The sequence below is a fragment of the Melanostigma gelatinosum genome (assembly GCF_949748355.1).
Source record: "Melanostigma gelatinosum genome assembly, chromosome: 11".
NCBI lineage: Eukaryota > Metazoa > Chordata > Actinopteri > Perciformes > Zoarcidae > Melanostigma > Melanostigma gelatinosum.
Window position 1 is genome coordinate 21257779 of NC_136644.1, and position 22585 is coordinate 21280363.

Sequence of the window (22585 nt, forward strand, 5' to 3'; positions counted from 1 at the left end):
GCTTTTGAAAGAGAGGAGTTACCTGACACGGCACACAGGGGAGCTTAAAAACATTATCATCCATCAGCTCCTGCTCTGCTAAAGCGCATGAATAATCAGTCAGCGTGGTCTGTGTTGATGTGGCACAGCAGAACTATTAGCTTTGATGGTAATAATCTCGAGCTCGCTAACTCGCGTAGCCCACGCTGATCCTCTGCAAACATCAGGCAACACTGCAAAGAGTGATTCCTGTAGGTGGTATAAATTTACAAAACTTAATTGTGTTGTCAGTGTTGTCACGCCTCTTTTATGATATGTTATTATTAAGCAGGGTTATTGCCGGGATTTTATTGCAATGTTTGCCCCGTTAAATCAAAAGGAGCCCATTCAGAAAGCTTAAAAAATAGGTTTGATTAATTATATATATGTGGCTATTTACAAAACTAATAAAAATGAGTAACATGACGAACAGTTTGGTTCTCAAGCTGGGATTCATTTCTGGGGGTGCATTAATATATAGCCGCGTCAGGTAAGCAGAGCAAAAAAAAGAGTTGCACTGACAGGAAGAGGTTTTATCAGTAGACCTCTATATTTGCAGCTCGCTGTGAAGATTAAATAAAGCCTAAGAAGGAAAGGATAAAAAAAAAAAAAAAAAGAGGGAGCAAAAGTGCCTCGCTCATGTGCCTCAATTGCAGTGCTGAGGGAGGGATATTTCAGGACCTGTAAGTTGTGGCTTGCTATTCTCGTTGCCGGCATATGTGCCATTGATGGCTTATGGGTTTTCGGAAATCCTTTGCTTTATGCTAATCAGACGCACTGTGGCAAGCAAGACAGCGCTGGTGAGGTCGAGGTTGGCACGTCTACTCTGCACTCAGTCTCTGCAAAAGTTGCAATTAAACCGGTAGTGAGAACAGCGCGGCTGCTTATAACGCAGCCATGTAGCAGTATCCCCCCCCCCCCCCCTCCTCTATTCTTCTTTTTTTTCTTCGCTTGTTTGCGAATTTGATTTAAAATCGGATTAGCTCAGGCACTCAAGACTCAAACCTTGTTTTATTTTTACTTTGGTCAAACCCTGGCTCAACAGAGAGTCCCTTCTGTGTGATTCACTGTGGAACATAAATCCTCCCACTTAAAACGAACGATGGAACCCTGAAAAAAAGACCCTTGAAACCCTTCAACTAGCTGCCGGATCTTTTCTGAAGGTTCCTTTGCTCTGTTTTCAAAGGGTGCTGCTCGGGATCGGGGGCGACGTCTGACTGGCTCTCTATTTACTCAGCTTGTGGGCAAATTAAAAGCAGCGTGTCTCTGCCAGGCTGCTGTTTGGTCACGACTCGCAGACCTTTGTGATATTCCACATATGTGAGGCCAGTGTGGTGGGATGTCTGGCATACAGGGAGAGCACTCCTCTATACGCAAACTCTTAACTTGTGGCTGACTGATGAGATAACCAGCAGGATTTCACATTATGTCACTCAGCAGTGCGTGGAAGAATTGGAGTATTGTTAATCCAATATTGTTTAAATGTTTCTATTTCTGAAAGTGTGTCTTTGGCTCTCAACCTGATAATAACCTGATCTATAAAATGATTTAGTCCACCGTATAACCTACTGATACTGGATATTTAATGCAGATATCGATTCAAAAAACCCAATCTATCAACAAACAATACATACATCAATTTCACATTTCTGACAAGGATCCCTAAAATGTTTTTATTGAAGAATTGTAGCCAATATTTGTGCTGAGTGGGACATTTCATTGCTCAAACACATCTTTTTCAGTGACATTTAGTGTGTGATTTTGTAGCTGCTCTATCATGTAAACAATATATATATATATATATATATATATATATATATATATTGATTTTACTGCATTAATATTCACGTTATCATTGATTGTCTTCAACAGGTCTGGTTACAACCACTTCCAGGAAACTGGACAGGGAGCAACAAGACGAGCACATTCTCGAGGTAAGCTCTATATTTTGTCGATTTTCAACTCGGTGTCAGCCTCTCTAATGTGTGTATGAAATGAATTGGTAAAATGATAATCAGAGACCTTCAAAAAAGGAAAAAGAACCAAGGTTTCGGCATTTCCAGCCAACTTTGGCTGCGTGCCACAGGTTGCCGACGAGTCTTCTCGTGCATGCAGGGAAGGTCCTTTTTGGAATAATTTCACCGTGTGCTGATTCTCCGGATGGGGTAGGAGGGGGAGGTGGGAGGCGTGTGGGAGATCCCGGTGACTGCTCCTTTGTTCTTTCCCACTGTTCCGTTTCGTGGACGGAGCAAGCCGGGACAGGAAACTGCAGTCAGACCAACGGGGCCAATGTCTAAACTTGTGGGTTTTAATTGAACGGGGCCGCGTTCATCTCCCGATGCCTCGCTCCCTCTTCCTCAACCACAGCGCCGGGGCTGATAATAGCCGTTTTAATTGTGTTTCCGGTGCTGACAGGCAGCAGATTGGACTCCTTTTAATTATTGCTAGAAGTTACACATTGCAGTGATCACTGGGTGACGGTGAATGTGTTGTATTCCACACTCTGATTTTACTGCACTAATTGCGTGACGGGACTGAGAGTAAATGATAGGGATGAAAGTGGGGAACAAGGGAAGACTGTGTCACTCTAAGGGAATGTTTTGCTGATGAATACAATCAAATAGTAAGGTTGTTGGAAACATAAGCAACAAAATGTAATATGTCAGGAAAAGGTTCCCATAAAAACCCAAAGCTCCTCCATCCAGCGGTTTGCTCTTGACGTAGGATTGCTACTTCCAACATGTGGTGCAAAGCTGTTGAAGTACGAGCTTGGAATTGGAGTCTTTGTGTCTGTAACAAATAAATGAATAAAGAAGCAGATTCCCACCTTAGCTAAGCTAAGCTAAGCTAAGCTAAACTGAGTTCATGGCTTTTCTTCATTTGTCTGTTTTGACAAAATGCCTCCAGACAGATATTTTTAATAACCGCAGTAAACACTCGGCTCAAACTCTGGTCCACTTTAATGTGGTGCTAAATTCCACGCGCCTGTTCTCTTCATGCTAATATTCTTGCATTTCTGTGTCGTGTTTATTTACTCGAACTTAAAATGATATCAGATAACGGTAATTGCGGCGCACAAAGAAACCAACGTTTTGTTTCAGAAGATGTAACAATAAAAGGTCTCTCGTGCACATTTCCTATTCAGTCTGAATGTGAATTGGAGGGATAATTTAAAGCGAGTAACTTATGACTTAAATACTAAAGTGGCTGAGTGAACACTGCCTTTGAAAGAACCGTGTAACCATGGCAACTTAAGAAGTTTGTGCGTGCTGGTCACTTGTTATTGGGGATCCAGCAGGAAGCTCTTTATTGGGCCAAACATTCATGAAGCTGCTCAGACCCCGAAACCCCACAATGTGCCCTCTCCACACACACACACACACACACACACACACACACCCGTCAGTGTATCCTCAGGGCAGCTAATCGAGGGATAATCATGACTCAGAGGAATATAGATGTGTGTGCGCATGCCTTTGTGTGCGAACTGGGTGCGGGCAGAACAAACCAGATTTGAACTCCGAACCGGCGGCTGAAGTTTTTGTGCGAGCTCGTGGTAGGAGAAGAAACGAAACATGTGGGGCCGCGTGGAACATGTGGAGCAATTAGGGTGGGGGCTGTGTCAGCATTGTTTGCACCAAATGCCAAGAGGAGGTGGAGGGATAACGGGGGGGGGGGGCTTCAGCTTTTATGATGAGAAGGATGTGGGTTGGTAGTTGTCGTGTGTGTGAAAGAGAGAGAGAGAGCGAGAGAGCTAAAGGCAGAAAGGCAGTGGGGGAGTTTGAGGAAAGGCAAAGCTGCTCCTGTTGGTGTAAGTGTGGGCACTGGCAGCTGGATGATAGGCCTCCGTCCCAGGGGGGGGGGCTTGGTAAATAGCAAAAGTGGGACATGCCAGGACATGCTTAGGATTCAGGGATTTAGGACTGAGAACAGTATAATGGAAAAAACAGAGGTTGAATGGGCTGTTCACATCTGTTGTCTGGAGCCAATCCCAGCATGCAGTTGGACGCAGACGCAGTGTACCTGGCCAGGTTGCGAGTCCGGCCTGTTTGACAAGGATGTTAGATCCTATACTCGGTCTGTTTCTCTGATTAGTCATTAAATCTATTAAACTGGCAAAATACGAATAAAACGTGCTTCATAACGACCACTTTAGAGAACTCAGACGTACTTGTTAACAATGCTACCAGGGAGAAGTACACTATAGTAGGAACTAAAACTCCCCTGTGAGCCTTTCTGTTTGGGTTTTCCACCGTCTGTGAACACTTTTATTTCAACTCTTTTTCCAACCTCGAAAGGCTGTTGGTCCCCATGAGGAAAGGTCCTGCAGTGGAAACATCCTAGGAGTCGGAATATTGTACCAAGGAGATTTAGCTCCGCTTCAATGACTTCTCCTCAATATTATAGTCGAGCGCGATAAACATTTCCTTTATAGTAACTCCATTACAAAGTCCTGCACCGTTTGTCTTGAGTCCCAGGCTATTTTAATGAGCATTGAATGAAACAACATATGGTCAGTCAGAAAAAAAGCAGTTTCTCAGTCGATAATCGGGACTCAGTGGATCGGCTCTGAAGCGACGAGACACACTCCCTCTGGTGCAACTTCTCTGTCTTTTGTGTGGTTTGCCGAATTATCAAACAAAGGCGTTTGATGAATATTTTTCCCAAAGACAGATGCGTGGTTGACGAATAGTGCGCGCGCACACGGTTGCGCACAAAGCAGCTTTATGATGTTCTGTGCTGGCACATTTGGAACAGGCCTCCCTCCATAAACAGAGTGCCTTTTCAAGGTTTATTTGATCTAATCGGGGATAGGAGGCAATGCACCGTCGTATGTAAAAGCTCGCGTGATCTAAATGTTCATTACGCAGCACAGGACGGGCACCGTGTGCAACATAACACATCCTTCCCTGAGAGAGACATGCACGCTTAGGTTTCTCGTCATCCCGTTTAATTCGTTCTGCTCATGTGAATAGCCGCGGACACTGCGAGAAAAAAACAAAACGAAAAGCACATTACTTCAGGAATTGGAACGATAGCAGCAAATGGTGCGCGCCCGGCCCTGGACTCCTTTGCGGTTCTCACCGAAAAGCACTGAGCAGATGGTTTTAAACGACTGTGACATTTGTCCTGCCCTACAACAGTATTTTGCAGCTCGAAGGGGGAAATGCTCACATCTCTGCCAAAGCGCTCCGACGCGCAACCCTTGAGCCCAGTTTCCCCGAGACGAGATGGAAATCGTGTTTCTTTAGGTCAGCCCCGCGGCACCTTTTTTGCTTTTGATTAAAGTCCTCAAACTGTGCACTCAAATATCCGAAGACACGTCGGGAGTGTCGAATCGAAACATGGTCTACGAAAAGTGAGCATGCCGCCATTCGCGCTTGATGTCAAATTAAGGCCCCATCAATGATTCAGTTGCGCGACGCCGTCTTTTTTTTTTTTTTTTACGACAGTAAGTACTTCTGGGGTTTCTAGTGGAGTGCAGTACGTCTTAATGTTAATTAGCAGTGCAAAGTCTTTGTTTGCAAGTTTGACACGCAGCGGTGGAGTCAGTGCAGCTGCTGCTATCATCGTGAAGCTAATTAAAAATAATTATCTCTGGTGGGTTGTTCGTGCAGCAGCCATACGAGCTCCTGTTATCATGATCACAGGCAAGCGTATGAAACCTTGTTCGAGATTGGGATCGTTTTTAGTTCACCGTTACAGCCTCCAGATTAGACAAACGGTGTTTACCCAAATACACCGGCCCTAGCTGTTGACTCACCAGGGGCAAGAGTGGATCCACTTTAATTTGAGAAAATGAGAAGGAAACATCTCTCCTGCTCATTTAAATGTGCTCTTTTACATTATTTAACTTCCAAAGTGATCTGCTAATCACGCCACCATGCGTATAATACCTGATCCTGAATGGTATATATTCCCTGAATTAGTTTTTGCGCCCCGACTTACCTCCATATTGATTGGTGCTTGTGCCTTTTATGCATAAAATTACATAAAATCAGGCTAAAATAGGGGCTCGCGACAGAGGTTCACTTGCCCGGTCAGTCAAGTGGGTCAGAAATCGACTTGCCCAAAGTAAATTTTTACTTGCCCCTTCATTCATATCATTTTATTTATTTATTGTATTTATTAAATCATTTTATCTATTAGCGGTTATCAAATAACAACAAAGACTAAAGTTAATTGTCATGGTTAATCTTTTGTTGTTGTTGTTGTAAATGAATCAGAACAGGACACAGTGTGTCATAGATGCAAAGTAATCTTGCACATGGAATGTTGCAGTGATGAAAACAGACATAACGACATAAAATCCAGCGAGTCTTGTATTTTCCTGCTGGAGAATTTAGCCGTACAAGACTCAGAGATTAGTATTTGTAGTTCTGAAAAGTTCTTCTTACAACATCAAGACACTTTCAGTCAGGCGACCAGCATACTTTAGCTCTGCCTCATTATGCTGTGGAGATTATATTGTTAGGTACCAGCCTGTTACTGATGTATGTTTGTGTTTTTAAAGTGTGTAATAGAAATGACCACCCCCCCCCCCCCCCCCCCCCCGCCAGCAAATCTCAGAAGGAGTTGCCTTCAAGTTTGGCTGCTGGTTAAGTTGCTGAGAAGGAAGAGGAGTGAAAGCATGATGAAGGGAAAAGGCATGCTTTCCTTTTTCATCTCTTTGATTTATTTTACTTAATCATGACTTTCAAAGGCAGCCTTCTTAATCTTGATCGTTTCACGTAACGCTCAATGAATTTGCTGTGATTATTAACCTTTTCTATATATATATATATTTGCTTTTCCTCTTTTCATCTCCACCCTTTGACTCCCTGAACTTCTTGTCCTGACGTTTTTACTCTTTCTCCTCAGATCACGGTCACCGACCACGGCGTTCCTGCCAAATCCACGACCGTCCGCGTCATCGTGCGAGTCCTCGACGAGAACGACAACCGGCCGATGTTCCTGGAGAAGAGCTACAAGATCAAGCTCCCGGAGCGGGAGAGGCCGGAGAAAGAGCGAGCCACGAAGAGGGACCCGGTGTACCGGGTCATCGCATCGGACCGGGACCAAGGAGCCAATGCCGAGATCTCCTACAGCATCGAGGCGGGAGATGAAAACGGGAAGTTCTTCATCGAGCCAAAAACCGGGATGGTGTCTTCAAAGAAGTTCTCCTCTGCGGGAGAATACAACATACTCACAGTGAGTATCTAATCCCAGCGCTTCACCCTGTCCTCAGCCTGATGGTCTCCTAGTGAGCAGTAAATGTTTACAACAGATGCTTGTTTGTTGTTTTGCTGTTGTGTTCTCCTCTTTCTCTCAAGTTTTCTTTCCTCCTTTGTTTCTCTGCCCTCCTTATTTTTTCATTTAATTTTATTTAGAGTTTTTGTGTTTAAAAATGCAGTACAAAAGGTCTGTGTAAAGGAGATTAAAAGATAATTGGTCCACTCACATCACGTTGGTCCACAAGTGTAGGAGGCAATTAGTAGCAAAAAAGCATCCACTTTAAAGTTTGGTAAGCATGTTCTAAAACACCAGTCCACACGATCCAATTAGGATGCCATTGTTACAAGGATGTACCGTTTATTTCCTGTATTCCTGTGGTCTTATTACTGTAGTGCCTTCGACATCAAGAGACACATTTGTCAATCATTGTTGTGTGAAAAACCTATTTTTTTGAAAAAACTGGATCTGTCAATCTTCCACCCGATAGACAAAAAGCAAGAATTTACCTCCAGTTCAGTCATCACAGTTGCCTGTGAGAACTACCGAGGTGATACTTGAGGCTCGTCTTTTTTGATTTGAACTGATTTTCACGCAGATTTCTATGTCCCCACACATCCAAAGTTGTGTCTGCTACTGCAAGACGACACTGGCCACCAGAGTTTGCAGTAATTGAAGTCCACACAAAAGGCCGAATCACAAAAGAAAGCCACACAAAAAGGTGTATTGTTATTCAAAATGCACCGTTTTCCTGCCGTTTGGACAGCTCAGAGTACAGAAAAGCTCTAACGATTGAAACAGAACCCGTTCTGTGGATTTGTGCCATAAATAAGGTGGTTCTACTTCATGTAATATGGTTTATTCACATATTTTATCTGCAAGCTTACGATCTACAACAACAAACTTTTCTGTAGATCTACTCCTGTAGAGTTTCAGGTGGAGGATCCACTCGAGAGTCGTACAGAAACTCATTTGCAACCTAATGTTGCAGAACACTGTGTAACACCTTTGACTCTCTGCCTCGCTCTCAAGATTAAAGCCGTGGACAATGGACGTCCTCAGAAATCCTCCACTTGTCGTCTGCATATCGAGTGGATTCCCAAACCAGAACTGCCGGCCGATGCAGCGCCCCTGCTTTTCGAGGAGTCCCCCTTCACCTTTTCTGTGATGGAAAGCGACCCAGTGGCGCACATGGTGGGGGTCATCGCCACAGAATCCTCTGATGTCACCGTGTGGTTCGAAATCACAGGTATTGCTCAGTCAAATGCATCTCTTTCATTGGGTGTGTGTGTGCATGCATACGGTGGAAATGATCCATGTGATAGAAATATATATCGTATCCTCTTTTTTAGGATTAACATAATGTTTTTTGTGTGATATGTCTGGGAATAATATGAAAATGTATTAAGTTTATGAAGAGTTTGAGTCGTTCATGATAATGGTGGAAATCTGACTTCCTTCGCCATGTTAGGGGTCAAAATGCAGTCACTACATATTTGGTCAAAATAACGTTTTTGGCATTTGTATTAATATATGAGATTATGCCATAGAAATGTATACTTTTGTGAAAAAAAGCAAATAAAAATGTCACTTGACATCTAGCTAAAAGCAGGAGAGCATTATAAAGCGTAAGCTAGCAGGGGCGATAGCCTCGGCTAGCCGAAGCTAAAGCTAAAACTAAATTTACTTGTGTGATTTTTTTTCCCTGGCTGTATTCTGTTATTGAAAATATCCATTTTGATGAACCAACATCGTGATAGTTCAGTTTGTTTTTCCACATAACTTAACGAGGCTGTAGATGAATCCAGTCATGATGCAGCAGAAAGCTAAACTCCTGCTGAATTAGCGTAGCATCAGTTTTTAAACTGCCTTTAAATCACGATTTGAAAAGAGATATTAATGATGAACTGACCATTTACAGTGTTGTACTCACATTTTTAGCGCTTATGTAGGTTTTAAAGCAGTTACTGTATTTCAGATCTTTATAAACCTAAACAGGCATGAAATTAAGGAAGGATCGGTTCTAGTCGTTGAGCAGTTTGATAGCCATCTTCAAAACTTTAAATCAATTTTCACTGTTTCCATATTACTGAGTGTTGCCTTTGAAGAGCAGGTTAGCTCCCAGAACTGTATCATAAATGAATAACTCACAAACAATAAATATTGGGACTTTTACTAGCTTCTGTGGGTGAACCAACGGAGATGCCGTATATTTCCTTACAGTTTCAGTAAGCAACTCTGTTTTAAAGAGCTAAAACTTAACTTGTCATATGCTAAATGTGTGTGTTTTTTAAAGCGTCTGATAGGCACTGTATGCATGAGAAGACTTAAATTGACTGCTTTGAAAAAATGCTTGCCTCTTCTTCCCCTGTCCTCCCTCTAATCAATGTCTGACTGACACGTCTCTCTTTTCTTCTCTTCTCTCTTTCCGCGCTCGACTTTCCGCTTCCCTCTTTTCTCTGGAATGTTCTGTGTGGTTGGATTTTTGCAAGACGGCATAGAGGATACTGAGATGTTTTACATCCTTCAGATGGCTTGTGACCACAACTGTACAGCAGAAGGTAGCTGCTGGGATCTCCTTATAGGCTGTGCTGTTTTTAGGAGACCATCATACAACTGTGGTTGAATTGTGTTGTGCAGCTGGATTGATGTTGTGCCACATCTCCTCCCCCCTAAACCTGTGACCTGATTAAGATAGAAAACCTCCTCTCCTCACCATGTGTGATTCCACCTACTGTTGTGTGTTTGAGCATCATTTTATTCAGCATATGAAAGGATATGCTGTGCTTTTTAAACATTCATCACGTTAATGTATCCATCCTGTTGGTGTTAAGGCAAATTGCATGAAATAGCTATCATGTGAATGACTTTTAGACAAACAATAGGTAATGATATCAGTGTATCTATTCAGTAAATTGATGTTCATATCCCAGCACCTCCCGTTCCGTGTTTGTGTAACCTTGCTACATGCACACAACCAAGAGGGGAGCTGTCGCTAATCTTTTGTCTGTTGTTTGTACCAAAAAAAAAAAAATGATTCCACAGGTGGTAATTATGACAGCCGCTTTGACGTGGGCAAGGCCAGTGGAACCTTGATTGTTGCACAGACCCTGGATGCCGAGCAGAAATCAAATTACAACCTGACGGTGGAAGCCACGGATGGGACACGAACTGTCAGCACCCAGGTAATTGAAACACTAATGAAACGGTTGGAAGCTGACGAGGCAGTTGTCATGGTTCTGTTTTTCTCATGTGAGTTATGGGAGGAGGAGGAAAGAGGCCGGTCGAACGCATCGGCCGAACCGTCCCGCTCGTCGTGAAATGTTTATGTTGCGACGCTATCATTGCTCCCAGCTGACAGTTTATAGATTTGAGTTTCGTTACGTCCCGACGAACAGACTTCTAACTGTGTAATGGAGCCCGACGGGGGGGGGGGGGAAATGGACAGAAAACACACAAAAAATATGGGATCTTAAACAGTTTTAAGAAATCTTCTTATGTCGTCTGGTGCTGCCTGCGGGGTTCAATTGTGTTTTACCGCTAGATTTACTCATGTCATTGTCAGCTCACTAGATAGGGAGAAAAAAAGACAAGAAAAACATTCCTAAAATACTTTTGTTGAGCGAGTTTTCAACACCATGATTTGGGTAGATTGTGCTCCTCCTCCGCTGTTCTTTACCATCTGAGTTGAGCTCCTGGAATCTTCCATTGTCTCATTCATGATGCAGAGCTGCTGCGATGATGGTGCCGTCTAGCCAGAGTGTTTTCTCTTCATTTTTTATATACATTCTTGAGCCCCTTCCACTCCGCCCTCTGCTCTCTCTCTCTCTCTCTCTCTCTCTCTCTCTCTCTCTCTCTCTCTCTCTCTCTCTCTCTGAACCTGTAAACCTTCCCTTTGTCTTCTCCTTGGTCTTCTCTGAACGGGCTCTAAATAACTAACCAGATTACACACACACACACACACACAAGTATGCTCGTGCTACAGTGGGGAACTGCAATATCAACTGGAAAGATGCTTTCATGCAGAAGAAGAAAAGAATTCGGAACTGAACCATAAGACCCGGTGTGAACCCATTTGATGAAAGATGAAACTAAAAGTTGCTTCCAAAAAAAAAAAAAACTTTCAAAGCAGTTGCATACTTGCATTTTCATACATTAATATGCTAATTTAATCCTTCTTGCATATATCTTGCTCCCTAGCTGATACCGGAGCTGAAACGCCACCATAAAAGCTTTTAAGCATGCACGTTGTCTTTAGTTTTTGTTCAGATGGTCATGCCTTGTCCATGAGATTTTGAAGGTTTTTACTTGGTAGTTTGGGTCATATGGGATGGTGGCATTCAAAATGGTTTGTCCTTTGTCAAAGGGGGGGGGGGGGGGGGCTTCAGGGAACTGTAGCTGGAAAAGAATCCATTTGTTGTCACTCCGTATGAATAAAGCCTTTCATCATCTGGCTGCTGTGCTCCACTGAGCCTCGGGTGAAGCGCCGCCTTCACTGGCATTTTGCAGCTCATCCGAGGAGGCAGCACGTACTTTAGTTGAGTTCAGAACCTTAAAAACTGTTTTCTCAGCCAGAGTTTTCTCTGCTCGTGAAAGCACTTTTCTTAAGAGACACTTATTGAAAAGCCTCTTACCAACACTGGCACACCCTGACATTTTAAGTCCAATTAATCACATTCAAAGGATAACCTATTCAAAAGGTCTAATTCTCAGTAGAGCCCGACCAATACAGGATTCTTCGGGGCCTATTCTGATATCCAGGGTGTTAAAAATATTCCATATCGACGTATCAGCCGATATTCACAAAAAGCAATTAAATGGTATCTAGTTTACACTTTACTTTAAACGTGAATGTGCAATAAGAATATTTGGTCCCTTAAATAAATACATAATCTTTGATGAATAACTGTGATCTCACTATTGATCAAAAAATAATCTTGGTTATCATTTTGGTCATACTCGTAATCAACATCCTGAAGATAATAATCCGTCCCCAAAACTGTCATATCACACTTAACACACATTTTACTGTAAGCACTGATTTTCATCTCCACAAGCCATCACAGCGCCATTGAACAGCCAGTTTCAGGCAAGAAATGGGTCAAAGAATAATCCCTGGTACGGTGTATCAGAGGAGGCTGATCGTGCACTGTTTTGCACTCTCTGCACATTTTAAACGTGCATATTTTTGAATGTATTAGCAGAGCTGTGTGTGATCGGCTCTCCTGTATGAGTGCTAGTGTGTAATCCTACGCTCACACTGCAGTGGCCTGAATGTGAACAGCACAAATCACATGGAGTCTGATCTTTTCAACTCTGATATGGGATGATCCATAAACCACACTTGTGATGCGATTGAGGCCAGTTGCCTGGGAAAATACTAAGAGACAAAATAGTCTGAAAAAGGCATGCAGTATTATCAGAGACCCCAAAACTTGTGTCGGCCTTTATGCCTTTTGTTGTTGTGAAAATGAGGTGAGAAAGAAGCCTGCGTCCTACAGCAGTATCTCTCCTTCATATTTGATAGATCACATTCAGTGCCAGCCGGTTGACTTGCACATAGTTGTGGGAGAGCCTTGAACGTCCTGAGGGATTCAGTGTGCCGAGTGCTTCATGTTTCAGGAAAGCCTTCTGAGTGTTTTGGCTACGAACTTGTTTATCCGACAACATTGTTCGACAGTATTTGCTCTGCCTGCGGGGGTTTAACAGAAACTAAAAGAAATGCACCTCTCGCTGGGACGTTCATGTTTATCGTATAAAGTGTGAAACCAACAGGGGCTGTTTGTCAGACCACACTGAAATGTTTTCATTTACTTTTCCAGATAGGTTGCAGTCATGTAATATGAACCCCTTAGTTGATCCACTTGATTGTATAGAATTGGGATTAACCACTTGCACGCTCGAAAATATCTTACAATACAACATCTACGTCTTCTATCACATGAAAAAATAGATTTTCTTTGTCACCAGTGCTCGCAACATCAAATGAATCCGAGAAGATCATAAGAAAAACGAGTTGAACGTGAATTTGTCGACTGCAAGTTGTCTTTTAAACAAGTCGCACAAGAGTTTCACTGCAAATTCGATCTACCCGATCACACACATGCGGTGCACCCCGTGAAGGCTCAAAGTTAGACTTGTCTATTCCTCAAATCAAAGTCATGTGGCAGCTGTGCAGCCAGACGGGCCGGCCTATTTTCTCTCTCCTTGGAATGCTTTTTTTTTTTTTTGCAGCTTTTTTGTTCTCTCTCTCTCTCTCTCTCTCCTCGTATGTCTCCTTGTCTTTCTTTCTGATTTTCTCCCTCTCCAGTTTTTTTGCTCCACATTTATTGGCCAATGATTACTCTTGTTTGGGTAGAATGAAAGGCAACCAAGCGCACTGGACCGGTGTGGGTAGTGGGCTGTGTTAATCCTGTTTTGGGAACACGTCGGAGTGCTCGGTGCCAGTGCCCTGCGTTTGCCCAGAACCTGCCACCTGGCAGGGGGTCTTCCTCTCCTCATGGCACAGGAGGACAGTGAGCGCAATGAGAGCCCCCATGTGTCCTTTTCTGGATACAGAAAACACAAACGGTGTTTCGTTATTTAGAGGCCTCTGTTTTCTTTGTGATCTCTTAAGCAGGCTTTTGTTTTTGAATATATATCTATTGTTTCTTTTTCAAAAGAGCTGAAGATTAAGAACTAACGTTAAATCCGCCGTGCCTCGGACTCCAGTGGTGATATCAGCATGACGCTCGTGGTCTGTGGGAGGTCTACGAGAAGCAGTCGGCCTTTCTGTTATCTGCTTTCCATTTGACCATTGTAGCGCTGTGAAGGCGTCTCTGAGGGATCAGCTGATGCAGCCGCATTCTAGCTCGGGCACCTCATAGCCAGGAGGCAGGCTCGGCATGGAGCCCGGCCTCCCCTCCCCCACCTCCAGCTATACGACATCCTCCCTTAGCCATGCAGAAGTACCTCAAGCTGTTCTGCTCACAATCTGTTCCTGGTCTCCTGTTTCTCATGTTATCTCAGTCCGCATTACAAAGACTCTCCTTATGTCTCCCTGGAAGGTTCACCTTGTTAACTCTTACTCGTATGTTGCCTTCAGTAAATATCAAAGCGGACTATTGTATTTTTATATATTTTTTTGCGCGTGTAAATTTCTTTCATTCCCGCCCACAACCTGTGTCTTCTAAATTTGACCGTTTCCCTCAGCTGTCTTTGTTTCTTCACCGTCACTTCTCTTTCATACTCTCATCTCACCTTCGCAGCACCATTTTTTTTTGCTTCTTCTGTAGCATCTCCATCTGTCACGTCTTGCGTCTGCGTCTCAATCTTGTTCCTCTCCAGCATTCCCAGAGGAAGCCACATACAAAGACTTCCAGAGTTTTCTTCTCCAGCAGCATTTCTGCTGCAGTCAGGCTGCATCATGCTGCTTTTGTGATGTTTTGGGGGGCAAAGTTCCTCTGAAGTGTTGTCGAGCCTCCTCGCGAAAAAGGAAAGGCAAGTTTCTGTGTGCATACGGAGGCTGAATAGCTTTTTTGTGTGCTCGCTAAACCATCTGAAATAGTACATTGTGGCAAGACGTGCACACCACTGACCAGGCCCCATTCCCTTTTCTGCTTCTTGACAGCGCTATCAGCTCTTGCCACCTTCCTCACTATTCACAAGACGCGTTATCTGACGCCGGCCAGATTGAGACACATCGGACGGCCTCTTTGTGCCGATTCACGTGTGGACGTGCGCATTTTTATGAGCCCGTGTGGGGGCATCTGTGGGTTGTGAGACACGGGCGGATCTGGTGCTACAGTACATGATGTCTGGCTCGACATGAGGAGAAGACATGCTTGGAACGCGCAACATACACTCGAGGGCCGATTGCATATGCTTTTTTTCCCAGGGTTAATTCCTCATTCGGAAATTGTGTTTATTTGACATTATCCTGAAGAGCAGCGTGACATGGGTCGCGCGTGACACATGACTGGTGGCAAACGGCCAGTTTACAGCACTGACAGACAGCATGCAGCCCAACGCTCCCCCCCCCCCCCCTGCAAGATGACATCTGTGAGGTTCGGCAGCGTTGCCAACATCGCAGCACACAGCAGATTGTCAGTGCTGTCAGATTGAGTCTATATTTGTCTCTGATATAGGCTCACAGCGCTCCACAAACGGTATTACGACGGAAAAACAAAAGTGGGCAGTCGCGTTGACCAGAGACCTGACAAATCCCGGTCAGCTGGCGAGCCGTCAACTCGGGTCAGAGCTTCAGTGTTCCTGCACCAAACAGCTCGGCTCTGCCGGATTCCTTACGGGACATCACCCCCTGGTGTTTGGTATGCAGGTGTCTAATCTGGGCTGATCCCTTTGTTCCCCATGTTTGGCAACGGTAGAAGCCCCTCGCTGGTCTGGGAAGCAGAGATGGCATTCCAGCAGCTCTCCATAATCCTCTGTCGGAAGTCCAGTAGACGAGTGGCTGGTGTTGATAAAACACGCTCCCGGTGGAATTTTACAGTTTGGGGATGTTAGATTCTTTGTTGTGTGTGTGTGTGTGTGTGTGCAGAAAGCACAGCGGCTGCACTTTTATGCGCGTCTAAAGCGAGAAGCACACGTGTAGAGATCTGTTTCATGAGTGAGCAGTTTTTCTGATAACATCGGCAGAATATTGAATCTGCAAAACAGTTACACAAAACAAATGTCAAAGCCTCCTAAAACTTATATGACTTTTTAGATATGTTATATGTTGTTAATGTCCCTGGACGGGGCTTCTAACTTTCCACAGCTCACCGCCAAATGTTTTTTTTTTTAGCCATTTACTCTTGCTCCTGTATGTAGCTCGCAGTTCATTTAGATGCATTGTGTTCTTTCACCATTGATTTCCTGTTTTCACTGTTGGCAGCATCAAGTGGCCATTTAGTTAAAATATTGCTTTTGCCATCATATGCATCGATCTGTTCTATATCTACACAACGCTGCTTATTACTGAAGAGCCTGGGAGAATGAGTGTGTGTGTGTGTGTGTGTGTAGATGGAGGGAGGTGAGACTGAAAGTAAATATAAAGAGCTGGACACATATTGTTTGTTGATCATTATTCTGTTTAAAACTATGAAGTCAATTTACACTAAAACTTTTATTCTGGTTATTATTGGGCTTTTGGAGTATGGGGACCACTTATTTCTATCAAATGGACGCTTGCAAACACAACAGTAACGTGCAACACTGGATTTCTTTCGACCGATTCAACCATCCAGTTATTCTCAGACACATGACAGTCCTAAGTACACAATGACAAAAGTCAAAAAGGCTAAGAGAATAACCTCAGAATTATTTTTTAGATGCATTATTTGGGAGATGATGAAAGTCTGGTTTTAAATACATATTCTCTGCCATTTATTTTTCTCCTGTAGGTGCTCATCCGTGTCATTGACACCAACAACCACCGGCCACAGTTCTCTCAGCAGGTGTACGAGGTGAACGTCCCTGAGGACAAACCGACAGGGACTCAGGTCCTGCAGATCAGCGCCACGGACAGAGACGAGAAGAACAAGCTGACCTTTACGCTGCTGAGCAGCACGGATCCCTTCAGCCTGAGGAAGTTTCGACTGGACCCAGGAACAGGCACTCTGTACACCGCCGAGCGACTGGATCATGAGACTATGCATCGTCACATCCTCACCGTCATGGTATGAACCAACGAACGCTGACACTTTAACAATAGCTTTATAAAGTGTGGGACGTTCCTACATGCGGCTTAATTTAGTTAGTTTTTTAATTGTTTGCTTCATTCGAAAATTAAACATCCGTGAAATTAAGATAAGCTTGTTTACGCTGTGCTTTTCAAAACATGAATAGTTTGCTGTTTTACTGTGTTAATATTCAGGAACAAATTATCCCTTGAGGGCTGTAAGACTCATGCCTTTCCCTGTTTTTCTTCCCTTTCGTCCTCCCTCCTATGTCTGTCTCCTTCCAAATTGGTCTTCTCCAGGTTCGAGACCAGGACATTCCAGTAAAGAGGAACCTTGTGCGTGTTATTGTCAATGTGGACGACACCAATGACAATGCACCCTGGTTCATAGGCACTCCTTACTCTGGACGTGTGTTTGAGTCCGCAGCCGCAGGCGCGGCTGTGCTCCAGGTTACAGCTCTTGACAAAGACAAGGGCTATAACGCAGCGATTGTCTACAGCATTGAATCAGGTAAATGCACACAAAGTTGCTGTGCCACTCTGTTGATCCGAAGTTTCCCTAGTTATTTTTTTTCTTCCCCATAGCAGAAAGCTTCCATTGTAATCGAATGCAAATGAAATCAGCTCGTAAAAAATGCATGAGTCATTTTGAGCCCTGCTGCCCACTGGATCTTGATCATGAATGGAATACTTTACAAAGAGTAGGAGAATATTGAAGACTTTGTCTAGAGGATCTCCCAACACATGAGAAATGGGTATATCCCGCCTCAGAGTTTCCCACGATGGTTTTCTCCTACAATATGCTGTTGTAAGAGACATGCAAGAATGTGTCCCACATCTTTTCGTTTGAATATATGCATATTTGACATAGCTAAGATGACTTGCTGTAATTCTATTGTAGCTTGCTCTGTTCTGTGTGAAACTGATTAGGATGACTGGCTTGGAAAGTACTTAAGCATTTGTAATTTCAGAAATGGTAATCAACCACACCTTCCTGATACAACACGTAGAAAACGTATATATACCCTGTATGTTTTGCATCACCAGGCACATATCACAGGTCATTCATATGTTCTACTTTTGTTGTCTCTTTCTTGCAGGAAATGTTGCAAACTCATTTGCCATCGACCCGGTTCTTGGGACAATTACAGTAGCCAAAGAGCTTGATCGCAGCAGCAAGACCCTGTTTGAACTCACCATTAAGGCTTCTGATAGTGGAATACCTCCACTGTCAACTACAGCCACTGTACACATTGTGGTTACTATTTCTGACAATGCAGCCCCCAAATTCACCGAAAAAGAGTTCTCTGCCGAAGTCAGTGAATCAGTCCATCCGGGAAGTTTCGTGAGCTTGGTCACAGCCGACAGCCAGTCGTCTATTTTCTATCAAATAAAAGGTGGCAACATCAACAACGCATTTGATATAAACCCTAACTCAGGAGTGGTTGTGACCCAGAAAGCTTTAGATTATGAGGCCGCCTCTCAATACAAGCTGATCATACAGGGCACCAACATGGCGGGACTTGCCAGCAACGCAACTCTTCTGATTCACCTAAAGGATGAAAATGACAATGCTCCAATATTTCTCCAGAAAGAATTCAAAGGGGTAATCAGTGAATCGGCCCCCGTCAACAGTGTTGTTCTTACTTATGAAAACACCCCTTTTGTCATTCGTGCCTCTGATGCTGATTGCGACCAGAATGCCATGCTCATCTACCAAATTGTCGAACCTTTTGCTCATAACTATTTCGCCATCGACTCAAGCACTGGAGCCATCAGAATCACAACGGCTTTTGATTATGAACAGAAGAGTGTTTTCCGCTTCACAGTCCAGGTCCATGATTTAGGAATGCCACGCCTGTTTGCAGAGATGCCAGCCAACGTGACCATTGAAGTAATTGATGTTAATGACTGTCCACCAGTTTTTAGTCAAGAACTGTATGAGACAACCGTCATTCTGCCAACATACAAAGGAGTGGAAGTCATTGAAGTCAACGCCACAGACTCAGATTCTGGCCCTAACTCCAAACTTTTCTTCTCCATCTCTGAGGGAAATATTGGTGATAAGTTTAAAATTGATCCAATCAGAGGCATAATTTCTATTCAGAATGTCTCACAGCTCAGGAGCAGATATGAAATAAAGGTTAGGGTTTCTGATGGTAGATTTGCCGCTGTTGCTATAATAAAGTTACATGTGAAGGAAAACAAAGAGAGTAAACTGAAGTTCACCAGGGAATCCTACAAAGCCAACGTCCAAGAAAACCTTTCCGAGAAGAAAACACTCGCAGTCATTGCTGCTGTTGGGAACCAGGTGAACGAGCCCATGTCTTACAGAATTTTGAATCCTGACAGCAGATTTCAAATCAGCCACACATCTGGAGTAATCTCAACCACTGGGATTCCATTTGATCGAGAGGCCCAGGACACATTTGATATAGTTGTCGAGGTCACCAGAGAGGACAAATCTGAAGATGTGGCTCATGTTCTAGTAACTGTGACAGTGGAAGATGTAAATGACAACAAACCTATGTTTGTAAACCTTCCCTATCACGCCCTGGTCCAGATGGATGCAGAGGTAGGCCAGGTCATCCGACAAGTCACAGCAGTGGACAAAGACAGTGGCCCGAATGCAGAAATCCATTATCACCTAGAGGATCACCAGGAGCACTTTCAAATTTCCCCCTCTGGTGAAATCTCCCTCAAAAAGAAATTTGAGAAGGATTCGCTCAACACAGACTTTGTCATCGTTGTTATGGCAAAGGATAATGGAGAGGTAACACTCTCAGCAGAAGTAGAAGTTCCAATAACAGTTGTGAACAAAGCAATGCCTGTGTTCGAGAAGCCTTTTTACAGCATTGAAATCCCTGAAAACATCCAGTTACACACACCTGTTCTCCATGTACAGGCCAATGATTCTGAAGGCCCTCGTATTGTGTACACCATCTCAGAGGGAGATCCTTTCAAACAGTTCTCAATTGATTTCAACACAGGTGTGATTCATGTGATTCAGCCTCTGGACTTTGAGGCACATCCTGCCTATAAGTTAAATGTAAGAGCCACAGATTCTCTGACTGGAGCACACTCTGAAGTGTTTGTCGATATCATTCTGGAAGACGTAAATGACAACGCCCCTGTGTTCCTGTCAAAGGCCTACCATGCCAATATTTCAGAGGCCTCTGTCATTGGTACTTTCATTTTGCAAGTTGATGCCAAAGATCCTGATACTGGTAACAACCAAGAAGTATTCTTTCAGCTGGTTGAAGAGAAGGGGAAGAATTCAAATTCTTTCACCATTGACCGTGACACAGGAGTGATCTCTACAGCTCAAGTTCTTGATCATGAGGAGATCCAGCAGCACAAGTTGAGAGTCCGGGTTGTGGACGGAGGCGTTCCATCCCTATCCAATGATGTCATTGTGACGATAGACGTTACAGACCTCAACGACAACGCTCCAACATTTTCAGAGCACACTTATAAGACTACTATTAGTGAACTGGCCCCACGTGGACACTTCATCACCCAAGTCCAGGCATCTGATGCTGATAGCTCAGACTCCAATAAGTTGGAGTTCTCCATAATATCAGGCAATGACGATCAGAACTTTTCCATCGACAAACACACAGGCGCCATCGCCATTTCCAACCACCGTAAGCGACATATGCAGCCTCTTTACAACCTAAATGTATCGGTATCAGACGGTGTATTCAGAAGCTCAGCCCTCGTCATGGTAACAGTTACTGGTGCCAACTTCCACAACCCCACCTTCTCTCAGGTGGACTATGTGGTAGAGCTTGTTGAAAACTCACCCATTGGTACCTTGGTAGCAGAAGCAAAGGCGACAGATGACGACGAAGGCATTTATGGGCAAATAACATACCTAATTGTCAATGACTTTGCAAAAGACAAGTTCTCTGTCAATGAAGACGGAGAGATTTTAACTCTTGAGAGCCTTGATCGTGAAAATACCATCGAAAAGGTTATTCCTATTTCTCTCATAGCTAAGGACGGCGGTGGAAAAGTAGGCTTTTCTGTAGTCAATGTCATTCTCACAGACGTCAACGACAATGCCCCACAATTCAGGGCAGCTGACTACAAAGCCACTATTGCGTCCGATGTCCCAAGGGGAACCTCTGTGGTTAAAATTGCTGCTTCAGACATGGATGAGGGAAGCAATGCTGACATTGAGTACTCAATCGAAGCAGATGTTGAAAACGTGGAAGAGAACTTTGAAATCCACCCAACCTCTGGGCTCGTTACAACCAAAGAGAGTCTCATCGGACTTGAAAATGAGCTCTATGCATTCTTTGTGAGGGCGAAGGATACCGGGAATCCACCCAAACATTCTGTTGTTCAGGTTTACATCAGGATTGTTGCACCAGAGACACCCGTTCCAAAATTCGCTGAAACACATTACCGCTACACAATTGCTGAAGACCTTCCCATTGGCACAGAGATCGATGTAATTCAGGCTGAGAGTGAGCAACCCGTCGTTTACAGCCTTGCGAAGGGCAACACTCCCGAGAGCAATGAAGATGAGGTCTTTGTTGTCGACAGAGACAGTGGAGCCTTGAAGCTTCAGAAAAGCCTCGACCATGAGATGACCAAGTGGTACCAACTCACTTTGCTTTCCCAAACCAAACATGAGAACTATGAGATAGTGGCATCTGTAAATGTTAACATCCAAGTGAAAGACCTGAATGACAACAAACCTGTCTTTGAGTCAGACCCTTATAAGGCCATCACTGTGGAAAACCTTCCGAGCGGGACCCAAGTGATCCAAGTCAAAGCCACCGACCAAGACTCTGGAACCAACAGCCATGTTGTTTACAGCCTCGACCCCAAGCAGAACTCGCGGGAGATCTCCGAGCTGTTTGCTGTTAACAGCGAAACTGGATGGGTGACCACCTTAAAAGAGCTAGACCGTGAAAAGACGAACAAATACACGATCGCCGTCCTAGCCACAGACCAAGGCGACAAAGTCCAACACATTAATGGCACCAGAGTGGAGGTAACGGTCGCCGACGTGAACGACAACCCGCCCCGCTTCACTGCAGAGATCTACAAAGGCACAGTTAGTGAAGATGACCCTCCGCCCAGCGGGGTGATTGCCATCCTCAGCACCACGGATGATGATTCTGAGGACATCAATAAACATGTGAACTACTTCATCACAGGTGGGTGTTTATTATTTTGTGAAACACATTATCAGTATGCCAAGAGAGTTTACTCGACAGTCATTTGTGTTTTTCATGAACAGAGCTTTGAGGGGGGTTATCCGTTTATGCCACTTAATGTCATGATAACATCTCATCTTTGAAACATTATACAATTCTATTATGTTAGGAGTCTGAGTTATCGCCTAATCTGCCAAAGCTCAAGGCAAATATTAAGGTCATCATAATTCAGAAATGTATAATTGTCTGAATAATGCTTTGAAATGGACTGGGGGGAAATACTTCCTCTGGTTCTAATTAGCATGTGTGAATAACTATGCCAAGTCTGGGAATATTAAGAGGAATCCGAGTCCAGCATTAGTTCATGTACATTTTCGGTTTGCGGTATTGCTTGTGTACCAAACAGATTCGATTTAGAAGTAAGGATTGGCTTTGAGAAGCAGTGATGAATTCTTAAAAGATGATTTCAGTAATTATTGATAGGTATTTTGTGGAATGCATTTTAAAATTCAGGCCAGAGCCT

General features: G+C 43.8%; 1 protein-coding gene across 2 annotated transcripts in view; it reads left to right on the forward strand.

The window, feature by feature from the left end:
• fat1a (FAT atypical cadherin 1a) overlaps positions 1 to 22585 on the forward strand; it is a 67438-nt gene that overhangs the window by 25288 nt on the left and 19565 nt on the right. For both annotated transcript variants that reach the window (XM_079279481.1, XM_079279482.1), the window contains exons 4-10: positions 1891 to 1952; positions 6880 to 7209; positions 8263 to 8479; positions 10276 to 10415; positions 16611 to 16886; positions 17189 to 17399; positions 17989 to 22062. In XM_079279481.1, the coding sequence (XP_079135607.1) occupies positions 1891 to 1952; positions 6880 to 7209; positions 8263 to 8479; positions 10276 to 10415; positions 16611 to 16886; positions 17189 to 17399; positions 17989 to 22062 (5310 nt within the window). The remainder of the gene's footprint in view (positions 1 to 1890; positions 1953 to 6879; positions 7210 to 8262; positions 8480 to 10275; positions 10416 to 16610; positions 16887 to 17188; positions 17400 to 17988; positions 22063 to 22585) is intronic.